Genomic DNA, 18,762 nt, shown 5'->3' on the forward strand with positions numbered 1-18,762 from the left:
CAGGGCACGGGTATGAGCAGGGCACAGGTATGAGCAGAGCACAGGTATGAGCAGTGCACAGGTAAGAACAGGGCACAGGTATGAGCAGTGCACAGGTAAGAACAGGGCACAGGTATGAGCAGAGCACAGGTAAGAGCAGTGCACAGGTATGAGGAGTGCACAGGTATGAACAGTGCACAGGTATGAGGAGTGCACAGGTATGAACAGGGCACGGGTATGAGCAGGACACAGGTAAGAACAGGGCACAGGTATGAGCAGAGCACAGGTATGAGCAGTGCACAGGCAAGAACAGGGTACAGGTATGAGCAGTGCACAGGTAAGAACAGGGCACAGGTATGAGCAGAGCACAGGTAAGAGCAGTGCACAGGTATGAACAGGGCACGGGTATGAGCAGGGCACAGGTATGAGCAGAGCACAGGTAAGAGCAGTGCACAGGTATGAACAGTGCTCAGGTAAGAACAGGGCACAGGTATGAGCAGAGCACAGGTAAGAGCAGTGCACAGGTATGAGCAGGGCACAGGTACGAGCAGTGCACAGGTATGAACAGGGCACAGGTATGAGCAGTGCACAGGTATGAACAGGGCACAGGTATGAGCAGTGCACAGGTAAGACCAGTGCACAGGTATGAGCAGGGCACAGGTATGAGCAGTGCACAGGTATGAGCAGAGCACAGGTAAGAGCAGTGCACAGGTATGAGCAGGGCACAGGTACGAGCAGAGCACAGGTAAGAGCAGTGCACAGGTATGAGCAGAGCACAGGTATGAGCAGAGCACAGGTAAGAGCTCTGTTTAGCAGTGTGCACCTCCCTTGAAACCCACTCAATCCAGGATCCGCAAACAAGACAGGCGGCCATTTAAAAAAAAATCTTATCCATCACTCAAATCAGCACACAACTCCGGCTGCCATGGAGATAAACTCTTGTGGTCTAGAATTTAGCACTGTCACCCTAGAATTCTAGAATGCATCACTGTCAGGTTTGGAATGATGCTAGCCTGTCCCCTCTTCCACCACCGCGGTTCCAGCGTAAGAGTGAACTGCAGAGTTTCAAAGAAGGGGGGGAAACATCGCTCTTCTACAGTTGAGTCAGTCTTGCCTTCCCTGCACAAGATATATTCTTATCCCGGAGACTGCTGACAGAAAGCGCGACCTTCTGGGCCCTCGAACCTCACGCAGCACTTTCACACCACAGCCAAACTCCCAAGAGCGACTGCATCTACAGCGGCGGCGATGGCGGAATGCGGGCTGGGGAAGGTGCTGAACTCAGAGAGGCTAATGACGCCGCCCTGGCCTCACAGACACAGACACAGACACAGACACAGACACAGACAAACACACACACACAGACACAGACACAGACACAGACACAGACACAGACAAACACACACACACAGACACAGACACAGACACAGACACGCCCCTCTGGAAGAGCGGGTCGCAGCGTCCGCTCCCCAGGGGCTCAGCCAGCCGAGACGGAACTGACCTTGAAATCATTCTGCCTCTGCCGGGCGTTCTTCTTCGACTTCTCCACTTGACCGGATTTTTCACCCGTCTGTCATGACAAGAAACGCATGCACACGTGCACCCACACAAGCACACACGCACGCACAAGCACACACACACACACACGCACACACAGAAAACAGAATGTTATGATTCTGGAATTTTCCAGCACTGGAAATGGGAATTAAACACATTTATAAATGTACACAGTGCCTTTCCTGTAGTTGTGATATTTTATTGCATTCTAATACAACAAAATGCATTTTAATTCCATATGTTTTCCAGTGCATGACACTCATCCATTGGGGTTTGGGGCATGCTGTCCTGCTCTGGATGCAGACCCCAGGGTCTGTCCGTTAGGACAGCCTCTCCAGGACCCCACCCCGCCACCCCAAATTAAAACACGCGTGACTCTGACATGATAAGGGTTCCATCGGCCATGTCTCAGAGACCGACAGAATCACAAATCCTCAAGAAATACCCAACACATCCCACAAAAAAACACATTGTTTTGGGGCAAATTACTTGGCTGATTTAAAAAAAAATATATATAAAATTGATAACTTCTAACCTGAAGAACCAACAAAATGACAAAAAATAAAAATGTGGGGAAAAAAATTCTGAAACCGTACTGGAGCATCTTAAGCTGTACCACACTGCCATCTACTGGCTACAAAATGCATGGCACTCAGATTTATGTAGTGTGCTAGGCACAGTGCGGCCAGACTACTTCAGTATCTTCTGGTATTTAAAACACAACACAGATTAACACAAATGAAGAATACTTTCACACTTAAAGCTGAAATTTTACCTTGCGCTTTCCTTAAGTTTAGAACACCAACAGTGTCTACGCAAACAAACCTGTGTGCCTGTATTTCACACCGTTTTGTGGAAGAAGACTGAGCTTCATTCCAGCTTGCACAGCTAAGAGGTTTTACTGACTATATCTGAAACCAGAGATGCTAGATCAGCACGTCTCTGTATTATTTGATGTTAAAGTAAAGCAGAGAACAGTGACAACCGTTTCAGGAACACCAGACCAGAATGTGCATGGCAATGGAAGCACCTGAACTATCCATAGCAACCCCATGGATTGCTCAGGTGGTTGCTATACAGTAGATCGCTCAGGTGGTTGCTATGGATCACTGAGGTAGTCGGTACACATTCATGGTTCCTTATGATGAGTTTCCTTCTTCACTGTAAAGAGCTTTGAGTTCATAAAAAAAGGTACTAAAATAAAATGGAATCTGTTGTAATTAGACGATAGGCGCGCTAGGAGCCAGTACCTCGCTGAACAGGCTCCCGTTGACGTAGGAGATCCAGAGCTTCCAGAAGTTGGGCAGCTGGCTGACGACCACGTCGGTCAGGCTCTCCGCGAAGACGACCTGCTGGGGGCCCTTAAAGCGCCAGGCTGGGGGGGGGGGGGGGGGGGGGGGGGGGGGGCACGGAAAGGCACGGTCACAGAACCGCCAAAAACAGGCCAGGCTATCAACATGGCCGCTTACGAGGACAGCAGGCTGTACACGGATGGGTGGTCACGCTGTGGATGCGCCAAGTTAAAACTGCACCGGGTTACAAAACCGCATCCATTTAAGAGAAGGAGCGGCTTATAAAGACAGCAGGTTTTCAACAAGACGCTATCTTACATATTTACACAGGACCTGGGCAACATTACAGGAAGCACCAGTGAGTGTGAGTCAGTAACACTAGGGAGAGTAAGGAGGCTGTAACACTAGGGAGAGTAAGGAGGCTGTAACACTAGGGAGAGTAAGAGGCTGTAACACTAGGGAGAGTAAGAGGCTGTAACACTAGGGAGAGTAAGAGGCTGTAACACTAGGGAGAGTAAGAGGCTGTAACACTAGGGAGAGTAAGAGGCTGTAACACTAGGGAGAGTAAGAGGCTGTAACACTAGAGAGAGTAAGAGGCTGTAACACTAGGGAGAGTAAGAGGCTGTAACACTAGGGAGAGTAAGGAGGCTGTAACACTAGGGAGAGTAAGGAGGCTGTAACACTAGGGAGAGTAAGAGGCTGTAACACTAGGGAGAGTAAGAGGCTGTAACACTAGGGAGAGTAAGGAGGCTGTAACACTAGGGAGAGTAAGAGGCTGTAACACTAGGGAGAGTAAGAGGCTGTAACACTAGGGAGAGTAAGAGGCTGTAACACTAGGGAGAGTAAGGAGTTAGTAACACTAGGGAGAGTAAGAGGCTGTAACACTAGGGAGAGTAAGGAGTTAGTAACACTAGGGAGAGTAAGGAGGCTGTAACACTAGGGAGAGTAAGAGGCTGTAACACTAGGGAGAGTAAGGAGTTAGTAACACTAGGGAGAGTAAGGAGGCTGTAACACTAGGGAGTGTAAGGAGTTAGTAACACTAGGGAGAGTAATGCAGAGGCTCTCTCCGTTACTCACAGGCGTCCGCGGGGGTCTGGAAGCTGCTCCCTCGCTTCAGCGACGCTGTCTGGCTGAGACGAGTCACTGCAGAGGGACGCAGGTCACCCTCCACATCCAACCCTGAGAGAGAGACATAGAGACGGAGTGAGAGAGAGAGAGAGGCGGGGGAGAGGGGGGGGAGAGGCAGAGGGGGAGAAGGAGAGAGAGAGGGGGGGAGAGGCAGAGGGGGAGAAAGAGAGAGAGAGGGGGGGAGAGGCAGAGGGGGAGACAGAGAGAGAGAGGGGGGGAGAGGCAGAGGGGGAGAAAGAGAGAGAGAGAGAGAGAGAGGGGAGAGGCAGAGGGGGAGAGAGAGAGAGATAGAGAATGGGGAGAGGCAGAGGGGGAGAGAGAGAGGGGGGGAGAGGCAGAGGGGGAGAGAGAGGGGGAGGGGGGAGGGGGGAGGGAGTGAGAGAGAGGGAGAGGGAGAAAGACAGAGAGAGAGAGACATCGGGTGAGAGGGGGAGAAAGGGAGGAGGGAGAGAGACATAGACAGAGAGAGAGAGATAGAGAGTGAGACATACAGAGATACAGAGAGATAGAGAGAGAGAGTGGGGTGGAAGAAAGAGAGGGGGGAGAAAGAGACATAGAAAGAGAAAGAGAAAAAGAACATCACACGTACTGCGGTTTTTTGTGAAATGCACTGAAATGAAAAAGCTAACTCTCCAGAGATTAATTATCAGTTACTTCCTTTCCAGGACAACTATATTGCACTTGCAAAAGATGCCTATCTTCTGTATATGTGCACAGGATAAACCATACTGACCATCATTAAGTGTCCTTTCATCTTATTATTATTTCCCCCAAATATATAACCTGTGCAGGAGTACTTACAGGAGCCCTCTGTAAAATTGCCAGTCCCATTTATTTGTGCTTGAAATTGGCTTCAAGCGCTCTGCAGAAAGGTCCTTGCATATTTGGAGAGTTACGCCCAGGCAAAGTGCTCGGTGCGGAGGACCCAAGGACGCGCCTGGCAGAAGGGCTTTTCTGAGGGCAATCAAAACACGATCGGTACTGCACGCGTAACCAAACTCCGCTCTGCATGCGTAACCAAACTCCGCTCTGAACCCGAAAAAAAACACACCCTGGAACACCTCTTCATTATCCCCCATTGTGCAGCTGTCCAATCACAGCGCAAACACACACACAGAGCCATAGGGCTGCGTGTGAGACCCAGGCCTGCTCAATGCACTGGGCAGATATGAGGTAAAACCAGAGAGAGGGGCACACTCCGCTCATGGACCAGCTTGCTCATAAACCTTCAAGCCCTGCGGCCAACTCCGAAATTCCTCCATAATCTCCGCTGGTTCTTAAAGCAAATAAATTTAGAACGGCATGTCCGACTTCATCCATCTATATCTCTCTCTCTCTCTCTCTCTCTCTCTCTCTCTCTTTAAGGCATTTCTTTTTCACCTGCTAATTGCCCGCGTTTGAAAGAATGCCCCGTGGTTGGAGCCGGTCCGGGGGGAAGGCGAAGGGGCTTTCCAAACGGACCGTCTGCCGGGCCTGTCGGGAGTCCCAGGGAGCAGCCCGCACATCTGGGTGCGATTACTCTGGCCTGGCCAGGCACGGCTCCTCCAGGAGATAGCGCTGAAGGATCACTAACAGGGGCAGAGCAGCCTGCCTCTACCGAGGGGCCTGAGAATGGCCTGCTGTCTACTTCCTGGGACACGGATAGCTCACAGCTAAAGCAGCAGAATAAGGGGTAACAGCGGTACCTTAGAAGCAGGGGGTGAATGTGAGAAGGTGAGGCTGTTGAGGATGTCAAAGGGAAGCGGTTTCTGAGTTCAAATCCAGAATCCATTTCTCGGAAAAAAGATATTCCTGATTGCCTGATTTCTGAAGTGGCAAGAAATAAACGAGGGGACACGAGAGGAAAAAGAATCCCTTGTGACTTCTGAAGAGCAGGATTTTTTTTTTTTTGGGAACGTCAGTGTTCTAGAACTCCGCTGCCTTCAGTCACCAGCAGTGATTGTGACATCAGCATTAGAATGTTCAGATATGGACATTCTAATCACATATTTGTGATCTCACCCCTTAAAGGGTTAATACAAAATATTCTCGCAAAGCTTAAATATGACAAAACCAAAAATAATATGTGACAAAAAAAGTGCTCATGTATACAGGTGGTAGTATAGGATATTACATCGCTATTGTGTATATTAGCACCATTTCACTGCTGCTCCTTGGTACTAGCCAGGCTGATCTGAGCCGTAATGGAGGGCTGATCTGAGCCGTAATGGAGGGCTGATCTGAGCCGTAATGGTGGGCTGATCTGAGCCGTAATGGAGGGCTGATCTGAGCCGTAATGGGGGGCTGATCTGAGCCGTAATGGAGGGCTGATCTGAGCCGTAATGGGGGGCTGATCTGAGCCGTAATGGAGGGCTGATCTGAGCCGTAATGGAGGGCTGATCTGAGCCGTAATGGAGGGCTGATCTGAGCCGTAATGGAGGGCTGATCTGAGCCGTAATGGAGGGCTGATCTGAGCCGTAATGGAGGGCTGATCTGAGCTGTAATGGGGGCTGATCTGAGCCGTAATGGGGGCTGATCTGAGCCATAATGGGGGCTGATCTGAGCCATAATGGCAGGCTGATCTGAGCCGTAATGGGGGCTGATCTGAGCCGTAATGGAGGGCTGATCTGAGCCATAATGGGGGCTGATCTGAGCCATAATGGCGGGCTGATGGAGGAGAACGGCGTGGCAGAGAGTTAAAGAGCAGAAAAACGGGGAAAAGATCACAGACGTGGCGAACGCAGCCCGCTCCGCCCGGCCGGCATACCACAGATGTTTAAACAGATGCCGGTTGCCCCTGGAGATTGCGCTCCCCGTGTTTTTTTCGCCCGATGGCCGATGTGAGCGGGTGTGTTCATGTGCGATGTGCGCGGGGCTCGCGATTCAGCGCCCCCCCCTCCCCCCGCCCCCCCGCCTGTTTTCCCCTTTTTATAGAGATGGGAGCCGATGTTGATCCAGGTGTCGGGGGAACGGTTTCCCATGGTGCACCCTGTGTGGGATTCTGCGTTTAAGACTGTGTGTGTGTGTGTGTGTGTAAGACTACGTATGTGTGCATGCGTGTAACATGCGCAAGAGAGTCTTTTTTTATCTATGTATAGGATAATGTCATGTATAGGATAATGTCTGTGTGTGTACATGAGTGTGTTTGAATTGATGCATGTGAGTGAATGTATGTCTTGGTGCCGGTGTGAGTGTGTGTGTTCACAGAACATGTGCATTCGTATGTGTGCTGGAGAGAGAGAGTGCGTTTCTTGTGCCTGCAACCAAACGGATGAATGCATGTGCATGCACGCATATGTAAGTTTGCACAGCTATATGTGTGCGTATGTGTGTGAGTATCTGTGTGTGCGTGTGAGCACTGTGTGTGTGTGCGTGAGCGCTATGTGTGTGTGTGTGTATGCGTGTGAGCATGCGTGTGAGTATATGTGCGTGCATGTGAGCGCTGTGTGTGTATGCGTGTGAGAGTATATGTGTGTGCGTGTGAGCGTTGTGTGTGTGTGTGTGTGCAGGTTAACACACACACTCTCCATGTTGAGGCTGATGCAGGGCACACTTCCTCTCTCAGCCTGAGACACCTTTGAGCAGAGCTTCCTGCACACAGCAGGGCCCAGAGTCTGGCCACCCACAGGCTGCAGTCAGACCAAGCGCCCCCCCCCCCCCCTCAGAAAACAAGCCCACAGCCCCCCCCCTCCACCCTAAATCTCCTGCAGTGTGGACAGAGCACTGCTGCCAGGGGGAGGGGGGGGAGGGTTGTCTAACAGGTGTAGCGCACAGCCTCTACCTGATGCTCCACTGTGGAGCTGACACAGACCTAGAACCCACAGGGACACGATGCCAGTCATTTGGGGAGAACTCATAACAGCCCCCCCCCCCCCCCCCCCCCACCCCCCGAGAAATGACTGGCTCTGGTGCAAAGTGCATCTTTATGGTATCTTGCAAATTCCCCCCCCCCCTATGCGTGGTCTCACCATCGCTATCAGTAACGTCACTAGACATTCGATCTACTGCACTTTGTCTACGTGTGAATCACGGTTGAGTGATTCTTTCTAACGTTTACACTTAGAGCTGCAACTACTAAGCTACACCGTAGTTTTATTTGAATAAACCACTCGCTCTCTGTATCGAGAATGTCTGGGGTCAAAAATAAAGCAGTAGTGTACGGCATAGATAGGAGGGTGTTCATGGAAAAGGGAAGCGAGCCTCACTCTGAAAGCGGCTCGGTGATGCAGGCCAGGTACTTCAAGTTTCATTTCACGAACTGGTTAGCCGCCGGAGGACGAGATTGGAAATGACCAAAATGCACAAGTACAGTTTAAAGGCAACTCCCGCTTTGCATTGGCTGCATGCTAGTGCTCAACCTTGAGCTGTCCTTGAGCTGTGTTAGTCCACCAGCAGCTCAGGGCCAGCACAGCGGTGGAGATTATTAATCGTGCTGTACGTGGAGAGGACGACTGTGCAAACCGACAGGCCAGGAACATTATAACCGCCTGAATACGGGCACCCGTTCATCTGAGAGCGGCTAGAGAGGCCGGGGGGGGGCGGGGGGGGGGGGGGAGCCCCGTGGCGTGTGAGAAATGTACCAAAACATGCAATCAGTCATATCTGCAGCTAGATGGAGATGAATGAGCAGAGCGGGGATGGTTTACCCAGTAAATATTTTGGTTGGGGACGGTGGGGGGGGGGGGGCGGATGGTAGGGGGGAGATGGGGCAGGGGGGGGGGGGGCGATGGGGGCAGTCAGGGCCTCCAAACGGCTGCCAGCTGCCGGGGGCCGCTCTCCCTCAGAAGTACAGTACGCCCAGGCGGTGGAAGAGTACCAGCTGCTCCAACAACAAACCCAGAGAGGCCCTCTGACACGCAGAGCCCTGGTGGCCTGGTCCCCCTCCGACAGAGACACATCGCTCATCGCAAGGTGAACAGCGCCCCCCTCCACCCCCAAACCCCCCCCCGTGGCCCCACCCCCTGCAGGGAGGCGGGGGGGGCGTGGTTCCCACGAAACAGCTGCTGACACAGATACAGAGCGACCGGGTCGGCTGCAGCGTTCCACTCCCGCCGACCGCGTCCGAAAGCGGCCGGCTTTTCCTGACCGAGACGAACGGGATTCCCACCCGGCGTCCAGTGATAGTTTTAGGGTTTGTCTTCATTGCTTGTATACCAGCACTCTGTACCAGCAAACAGATCAACCTCTTCAAGTACTCTTAGCACATGCTAATAGAACTACAAAATCATGTTTGCTTTAGAACTACAAAAATGGCTGAATGACAGAGGAGTTCACTTTACCACCCACGGCTGGGTATACTTGGTTTAGAAGCACCACGTCACACAAGAGGCTCCTTTCCCTCCTGAGAAATGCTCTTTTTCTCAGGGAAAGAAAAAAAAAAAAAAAAAAAGGATTAATGTGCTAGCTTGTCCACCAGCAATCGAACGGCAAACGAAACGTCACGGCAACCAACCAGCGACGCGTCGCGTCTCCAGGCCTCCCCCAGATGCGGCCGCGTCTCGGAGACATGAAAGGCCGAGCGGCGGGAAGGAGCCGCGCGAAAGCAAACAAACGGCGCATAATCACAAAATGGCCGTGGAAACAGCCGGTCAGGGGCCGGTGTTTATTTTCAAATCAAACGGCGTGCGGCTGGAGCAGCATGCGCGCCGTTCCCTCTCTCCTGGCCCCGCCCCCCAGACCGCCATTACCAGCGGCCCACACACCCGCGCCTCCGGCTCCTGGCCAGGCTGAAAGAGAAGCGGCTCTAATTGGGGGCTAATTGCACGCAATCAATCTGCGAGGCGTGTGGCGGTAAAAAAATAAATAAATAAAAAATAAAAAGCCGGGCCCCGCCCCCTGGGCCTGCCGAGAGGGGAGGAGGGAGGAACGCCGCCGCCCCGCAGACCGCAAGGGGGCTCCCAAACCCAGACCTGTCGTCAAGGTTACCACCTGCCCCCCCCCCTTCATCCCGCCAGCTCCAGCGCAAAAAATAAACACGCCAGGCCGCTGGCAGGACGAGCCGCCCTGCGGTGAGAAGACGCTACGACGCTAACCCTCGGGAAAGGTCCACCGAGCTAAAGGAGAGAAAGTTCCTAGGCTAAGACTGGGGAGTCTTTCTTTTAACATTAGGGAAGAGAATAGGTGTGACACAAGAACCAGACTTCCTGTGGCAGTTCCTGAGTTACACTGTAAGTCTTCCCCCTTTAGTTCACAGAGCCACGGATGCGAAAGGAGGGGACGCATATGAGACGGACCAACGTATTGGAGCTGAACTGCTACGTTTAGCTGAACACACTGTAGCAAAAATAACTAATGACCTTTAACCCCCAAGAAATGTCATTCAAAGATACCAAACGGCTTGCCGCTCTGGCTGTGCTGTAATGAATATGGAGAGGAGCGGCTTGCCGCTCTGGCTGTGCTGTAATGGATATGGAGAGGAGCGGCTTGCCGCTCTGACTGTGCTGTAATGAATATGGAGAGGAGCGGCTTGCCGCTCTGGCTGTGCTGTAATGGATATGGAGAGGAGCGGCTTGCCGCTCTGGCTGTGCTGTAATAGGTATGGAGCGGAGCGGCTTGCCGCTCTGGCTGTGCTGTAATGAATATGGAGGGGAGCGGCTTGCCGCTCTGGCTGTGCTGTATTAAATAAGAAGGGGAGCGGCTTTCCGCTCTGGCTGTGCTGTAATGGATACGGAGCGGAGCGGCTTGCCGCTCTGGCTGTGCTGTATTAAATAAGAAGGGGAGCGGCTTTCCGCTCTGGCTGTGCTGTAATGAATATGGAGAGGAGCGGCTTGCCGCTCTGGCTGTGCTGTAATGAATATGGAGCGGAGCGGCTTGCCGCTCTGGCTGTGCTGTAATGAATATGGAGCGGAGAGGCTTGCCGCTCTGGCTGTGCTGTAATGAATATGGAGCGGAGAGGTAGAGCGGCTTGCCTCTCTGGCCCTTGACGTAGGTGTCCTTGCAGTTCTGCATGAGCTGGAGGATCCACTTGTGCTGGGCGACGATGCACTGCCAGGCCGGGTCACCTGGGGCGTGCAGGTCCGACAGGTACCTGGGGGGAGGGCCGGGGGGGGGGGGGGGGGGGGGGGGGGGGGGGAGAGACAGCGCTGTCAGCCACATGGCACCACACCCACTACCCCCATCTCTCTGCAGTCCACCCCCCCCCCCCCCAACTCAATGTAAAACAGCAGTCAGCAGCATTGCCCGTACACCCACGCCACCGCTAACCCCCCCCCCCGGATCAATCAGCACTGCATGGCATCGTCCATGCTACACCCCCCCCCTCCACCACCGCACCCTCTCCACCCATCCTGAGACAGAGCAGCCCAACACAGTCTGTGGTGTCCCAAAAACCTCCCCTCTGCCCCCACCCCCACCCCCACACCAATGGACCTCGGTTGCCCGACTGCCTGCCTGACCAAAAACACGTCTTCTTGTTTATACGCCGGCAATAACACGAGGTTAGCAGAGGAGAGGAGAAAAACATGCTTTTTCTTTCCCCCCACAGAGCGATTATGCCACACAAACACAAGACGGGGGGAGCTGGTCTTTCTCAAGAGCCCCGCCAGCTCCACTTCAAAAAGCGCCCGTTCGTTTGTGCTTCCCATCAGCCTCCCCCCAACTCCGCCCCCCTCCTATCCCAGCATGCCCTGCTGCATAACTGCGGCGTATGGGGCTGAAGGCACGCCGCAGCGGGTCCTGGTTCAGAGGCAGGCTCCAATGTCCGCCGATGACAGACGTGCCCCTCTGTTCTGCCCGTTTCCGTGAAGACGAATTTCGACAGTTTCCGTTCGCCGCGAAATAATAAACTCGGGTTCGCCCGCAGAACGATCGCGTGGAAGGGGGGCATGTTTAAAAAAAGAAAAAGAGTCCCTTTATCCCTTTTGATAAAGAGTTTCAATTTCCAAGTACTACATTTTTCAGATTTAAATATTTAGGATATATATTTTTTTCTATATCAGTGCAAGTTGAAGATTGAAAGAAAAGAGGGAAAAAAAGAAAAACCTCACATCTCAGCAGACCTCACGGAAACGCGTAAGCGAACCCTTCTGGCTGCGTTTAAACACTTGGTGCGCAGACCCTCCATTTGGATAAGCATCAAATGATCTACGTCCCAGAGAGAGGAATGTGCGACAGCTCAATGTTAACACAGGGCGCAGGAGAGCAAAACCGGGCCGGGCCTGTTCCCCCCAAAAACTCTCGCACCCGGCCCGGCAGAAAAAATCGCCAAAGCAATAAAAACACACAAAAAAACACTCGCAGATGTCATCTTTACGGGAGAGTCTCTGTTCGGCGGGACTGTGTGTGGGCGCGGGAGTTTGAGAGGGCGCGGGAGTTTGAGAGGGCGCGGGAGTTTGAGAGGACGCGGGTGTTTGAGAGGACGCGGGGGTTTGAGAGGACGCGGGTGTTTGAGAGGACGCGCGTGTTTGAGAGGACGCGCGTGTTTGAGAGGACGCGCGTGTTTGAGAGGACGCGGGAGTTTCAGAGGACGCGGGAGTTTGAGAGGACGCGGAGATGGTGTGGGTGGCACCCACACGGGGGTTTTTCGTTTTCTTCACGTACGTGACGTTGGGTGAACAAAAACACAAAAACGCCCGTACCGTATGTAGCGCTTCTGGTCATGCAGCGTGGACGGAGTCTCCAGGAGCTTGTCCAATAGGAGCCTCCGCAGAGCGGTGATACGCGTTTCTACTTCAGCGTAAACTGGAAAAGAGAGAGAGAGAGAGAGAAAGAAAGAGGAAAAAACAACCTTTATCGAATGCACTCGCACTCAGGTGACTTCACAGCTTTCTGCAGTTAAGTTCAGTTAAATGCCTTAAATGAGACATCGTCAGTGAACTGTCTCCTGAATTTCATTTGTTTGGGTAATGTGCGGCAGTTCCTCCCGCTGTTTGAAATTAAAGCAAACACGTTCTGATGTGTGGGGGCGGGCATTTCGTGAGTCACTATAGGAACTGGAGGACAAGAGCTTCGCTGCTTCCAGCCCGAAGTTCAGGATTGTGTGCGTGTGTGTGTGTGTGTCTGTGTGTGTGAGAGTGTGTGTGTGTGCGTGTGTGAGTGTGTGTGTGTGTGTATGTGCGTGCGTGTGGGGTACGTGTGTGTGTGTATGTGTGTGTGTGGGGTGTATGTATGTGTGGGGTACGTGTGTGTTTGTGTGTGTGTATGTGCGTGCGTGTGGGGTACGTGTGTGTGTGTGTGTGTGTGGGGTGTATGTATGTGTGGGGTACGTGTGTGTGTGTGTGTGTGGGGTGTATGTATGTGTGGGGTACGTGTGTGTGTGTGTGTGTGGGGTGTATGTGTGTGTGCATGCGTGTGTGTGTGTGTGTGTGTGTGTGTGCGTGCATGCGTGTGGTGTGTGTGTGTGTGTGTTATCCTCAGTTACCCATCTCTGGCAGCTCACTTGCGCTCAATAGCGTCTGTCAGCATGTAAAAATAAAGAGGCTGAGCCCAGCTGGGATCTCCACATCCACTCTTAATAAAGTGCTGTTAGTGCACCTTGCCTTTAGCCCCGGCCTTCCTGTGAGGTTCCCCTAGCAGTGCTGTGAGCCTCACCTCTGTGTGTGGGGACGGGACGGGCTGGGGGGGGACAGGCTGGGGGGGGGGGGGGGGGGGGGGGGGGGGGGGATTAGCCGGGCTGCTGCTGCTCGTCTCTGGGAGACCTCCGGAGCGTTTACACGAGCGCTCTGATTAAGAGAGCACGCCTGCCCTCTGCACACTCCAGATGTGCTGTGTGCGTGTGTGTGTGCGTGCGTGAGCGTGTGTGTGTGTGTGTGTGTGTGTATGTGTCCGTGAGTGTGTGTGTGTGTGTGTTTGTGTGTGTGTGTGTGTGTGTGTGCGCGTGAGTGTGTGTGTGTGTGTGTGTGTGTGTATGTGTCCGTGAGTGTGTGTGTGTGTGTGTGTGTGTGTGTGTGTGTGTGTATGTGTGTGTGTGTCCGTGAGTGTGTGGGTGTGTGTGCATGTGTGTGTTCTGTAACTGTACACCCTAACTGACTCACGCATGCGCACACACACACACACACACACACACACACACTCACACACACACACACACACACACACACACACACACACACACACACACACACACACGCGCACACACACACACACACACACACACACAGGCACAGACACACTTGGCCCCGCGGTCAGTGAGGGAGATGAAGTATTCTACAGATAAATCAAAAGGCTGTGACTGCAGCTGGGTCTGCAGCTCGTCTCCAGACCCCCCACTGGTGTCAGCGCAGTGAGAACCTGCTCAGGACACAGCGCACGTCCAGTTAGCATAACAGCCCTGAAGTGAACCTGCTCAGGACACAGCGCACGTCCAGTTAGCATAACAGCCCTGCAGTGAACCTGCTCAGGACACAGCGCACGTCCAGTTAGCATAACAGCCCTGCAGTGAACCTGCTCAGGACACAGCGCATGTCCAGTTAGCATAACAGCCCTGCAGTGAACCTGCTCAGGACACAGCGCACGTCCAGTTAGCATAACAGCCCTGCAGTGAACCTGCTCAGTACGCACAGCGCACGTCCAGTTAGCATAACAGCCCTGCAGTGAACCTGCTCAGGACACAGCGCACGTCCAGTTAGCATAACAGCCCTGCAGTGAACCTGCTCAGTACGCACAGCGCACGTCCAGTTAGCATAACAGCCCTGCAGTGAACCTGCTCAGTACGCACAGCGCACATCCAGTTAGCATAACAGCCCTGCAGTGAACCTGCTCAGGACACAGCGCACGTCCAGTTAGCATAACAGCCCTGTAGTGAACCTGCTCAGGACACAGCGCACGTCCAGTTAGCATAACAGGCCTGCAGTGAACCTGCTCAGGACACAGCGCACGTCCAGTTAGCATAACAGCCCTGCAGTGAACCTGCTCAGGACACAGCGCACGTCCAGTTAGCATAACAGCCCTGCAGTGAACCTGCTCAGTACGCACAGCGCACGTCCAGTTAGCATAACAGCCCTGCAGTGAACCTGCTCAGTACGCACAGCGCACGTCCAGTTAGCATAACAGCCCTGCAGTGAACCTACTCAGTACGCACAGCGCACGTCCAGTTAGCATAACAGCCCTGCAGTGGACCTGCTCAGGACACAGCGCACGTCCAGTTAGCATACCAGCCCTGCAGTGAACCTGCTCAGTACGCACAGCGCACGTCCAGTTAGCATAACAGCCCTGCAGTGAACCTACTCAGTACGCACAGCGCACGTCCAGTTAGCATAACAGCCCTGCAGTGAACCTACTCAGTACGCACAGCGCACGTCCAGTTAGCATAACAGCCCTGCAGTGGACCTGCTCAGGACACAGCGCACGTCCAGTTAGCATACCAGCCCTGCAGTGAACCTGCTCAGGACACAGCGCACGTCCAGTTAGCATAAAAGCCCTGCAGTGAACCTGCTCAGGACACAGCGCACGTCCAGTTAGCATAACAGCCCTGCAGTGAACCTGCTCAGGACACAGCGCACGTCCAGTTAGCATAACAGCCCTGCAGTGAACCTGCTCAGTACGCACAGCGCACGTCCAGTTAGCATAACAGCCCTGCAGTGAACCTGCTCAGGACACAGCGCACGTCCAGTTAGCATAACAGCCCCGCAGTGAACCTGCTCAGGACACAGCGCACGTCCAGTTAGCATAACAGCCCTGCAGTGAACCTGCTCAGGACACAGCGCACGTCCAGTTAGCATAACAGCCCTGCAGTTCATCTCCCTGCGTTCTGGAGAATTTCTGCAGAGACTGAAACTGGTCCGACCGTCAACATCTCACTTATTAAATATTTTTATTTTATCGTTATTATTTAAATGTGTATTACGCATTGTTATGGGATTATACTTCTCTGGATTGTACCCTATGGAAAAACTTGAATACTTTGAAGCGTATGACTTCACTTTTTTTTTTTGTTAAAAAACTTCTATAATGTGCATGCAGTTACAAAAACAAATCCCATACTGCGTGTGTTTGCGTGTGTGTGTGTGTGTGAGTGTGCGCACGCGTGTGTGTGTGTGAGTGTGTGTGTGTGTGTGTGAGAGTGTGTGTAAGAGAACGCGATGAGGGGCAGTTATTTCAAACATAAATAAAACTTAATTGTACGAACAACTGAGTCCATGTTCTTCATTATTGTAATGAGGGGAAGGGAGACATTACAGTCTTGTTCACAGGACAGTGCTCCGTACAGCTCATGTGTGTCTGCCACGGCTAATTAGTTCCTAATGACACGTTTCAGGAACAAGCAGTTATTGATTGGGTCTGACCTGCTCTGCGTTTCTCTACGAACGGCGTTGCTTGATAACAGTTAACGAATAAAATGCTGGGGGGTTACTCCATGGGCCTGAGCACACACAGACACACAGACACACAGACACACAGGCACACAGACACACAGACACACAGGCACACAGACACACAGACACACAGGCACACAGGCACACAGGCACACAGGCACACAGACACACAGGCACACAGGCACACAGACACACAGGCACACAGACACACAGACACACAGGCACACAGGCACACAGGCACACAGGCACACAGGCACACAGACACACAGGCACACAGGCACACAGGCACACAGACACACAGACACACAGGCACACAGACACACAGACACACAGGCACACAGGCACACAGACACACAGGCACACAGACACACAGACACACAGGCACACAGGCACACAGGCACACAGGCACACAGGCACACAGACACACAGGCACACAGGCACACAGGCACACAGGCACACAGACACACAGACACACAGACACACAGACGCACAGACACACAGACACACAGACACACAGGCACACAGACGCAAGGCTTTACCTTTCCTGAACACCGGAACCTCCGTGTTCCCAAACAGAGACTTGGCCTTCTCGTAGTCATTGATCACAACGTCGTAGTCTCCCTGCATCACAAAACACCAAATAAATGATCACAACCTCGTAGTCTCCCTGCATCACAAAACACCAAATAAATGACATGTACACTTTACGCTTCAGTACTCGTGGTGATAAACTCAGCCCTATGAAGTGGTACTGAAACAGCCAGAACTCCTTCGTAAAATTCACTTTCGAAAAATCTTTTTTTTTTAAAATAATCATTGAACAAAAATGGGTGAGATTGACAGCTGAGCCAGTCAGCGACCCTCTCCATTACACAAGCACAGTCTATTCACAGATATTCAAGAGAACCAAAATGTGAAAGACACAAATGATTCTGCTGCAGTGATTTTGGGTCACTTCTTGTTCTGCAGTGTTCATACACGCAGGACCTGACAGCAGAATTGCTCCTGATGCTTTCATGCCAGGTGGCTGCCGGACGGTGAATGGTGTTGTTTGCAATGCCATTGGGAAGCCAAAGAAAATTTCACATAGTATAAAAATATAATATATTATTGTTATTGTTTTATGATTATTATTATTATTATTATTATTGTTGTTGTTATTGTTTTGTTATTATCATTATTATTATTATTATGATGATGATGATGTTGACGATGATGATGATGATGATGATTATTATTATTATTATTATTATTGTTGTTGTTGTTATTGTTTTGTTATTATTATTATTATTATGATGATGATGATTGTTGTTGTTGTTGTTATTATTATTATTATGATGATGATGATGTTGACGATGATGATGATGATGATGATTATTATTATTATTATTATCATTATTATTATTACTTTTATTACCTTCTGAATGTTGCGCTCGATGTTGAGCGGGAGGTTGAAGAGGAACTTAAAGCGCTGCAGGACGTTCAGGGCGTTGCGCGTGGAGTCGGCCTTGTCCTTGCGGCCGAGCACTTCCTGAAACAAGGTGTCCGCCGTGTCGCTCGCCCCTGCAGGGAGGGAGGGAGGGAGGGAGAGGGAGAGACCGAGAGGGAGGGAGGGAGAGAGGGTGAGGGAGAGACCGAGAGGGAGGGAGGGAGAGAGGGTGAGAGGGAGGGAGGGAGGGAGAGAGAGAGAAGAAAATTAGACATTGCAACGGTTGCAAACTCTCATTTTTCTTACTGAAACTGAATATGCTGTAAATACGCAAACCTTACAAAAATGTATTTTGCAGCAGCGTAATACACTATAATATCTTACAATGTCATTAATATATTTGATATATTAATATATTTGATAATCTACTGTGAAGTGTCACAATGTATTTACATTGATGTTATTTCACTTTAATTTAAAATATGTAACATTTGCAAAAAGGTAACATATAACAAATCGGTCATTGCTATTTTAAAATTAAATTAAATTAATTCTTTAAAAATATATATATATATTCTATCCACCATTTATAATCATGAATACATAGTGATTTACTTTTGCCAGGAAACAGTGGTTTATTCTTTCAACTACCCAGAGAGTGGAGAATAATGAAGATAACTGCTGCAGGAAGCAGGCAAAGCCGCTAACAGAAGCAATGCTTTCATTTAAAAAATGGTATATTTGGGAATATTAGCATTTAGTAATCGCGACGAGCTAACAACCAGACTAATCTAATTTTCGCTGGAAGATTCCGCGTTCGTCGTCTGTTCGCGCGACAGTGCTAAAAGCTGACGCGGAAAGACGATGACATCAGTCCTGGCGAGAGAAGGGGGGGGGGGACATGGGGGGGCCATTTTCTGTCTCCGTGGGTGGTCTGAACGATGCGAAAACACAGACTGTCAAATTCTTTAATCATTTTTTTTTTTTTTAAAGTGCATACAAGCCATCTGAACGAAAACATTTACGCAGCCAGCCAATAAAATACTTCGCATAGCTTCCCGCTCAAACTGCCTGACTGATTCCTCATCTCAAGTCTCGATCTGATATCCTGATTAAATTAGAAACACTGAGGCATTACTGGGAGCCA

General features: G+C 51.3%; 1 protein-coding gene across 1 annotated transcript in view; it reads right to left on the reverse strand.

Moving 5' to 3' along the window:
* exoc2 (exocyst complex component 2) overlaps positions 1–18,762 on the reverse strand; it is an 85,700-nt gene that overhangs the window by 26,111 nt on the left and 40,827 nt on the right. The window contains exons 8-14 of the mRNA XM_035414926.1: positions 17,604–17,749; positions 16,726–16,807; positions 12,512–12,614; positions 10,844–10,962; positions 3,906–4,007; positions 2,787–2,911; positions 1,481–1,549 (exon numbers count right to left, since the gene is read on the reverse strand). Coding sequence (XP_035270817.1) covers positions 1,481–1,549; positions 2,787–2,911; positions 3,906–4,007; positions 10,844–10,962; positions 12,512–12,614; positions 16,726–16,807; positions 17,604–17,749 — 746 coding nt within the window. The remainder of the gene's footprint in view (positions 1–1,480; positions 1,550–2,786; positions 2,912–3,905; positions 4,008–10,843; positions 10,963–12,511; positions 12,615–16,725; positions 16,808–17,603; positions 17,750–18,762) is intronic.

The sequence above is a fragment of the Anguilla anguilla genome, chromosome 4, assembly GCF_013347855.1.
Source record: "Anguilla anguilla isolate fAngAng1 chromosome 4, fAngAng1.pri, whole genome shotgun sequence".
NCBI classification, from domain to species: Eukaryota; Metazoa; Chordata; class Actinopteri; order Anguilliformes; family Anguillidae; genus Anguilla; species Anguilla anguilla.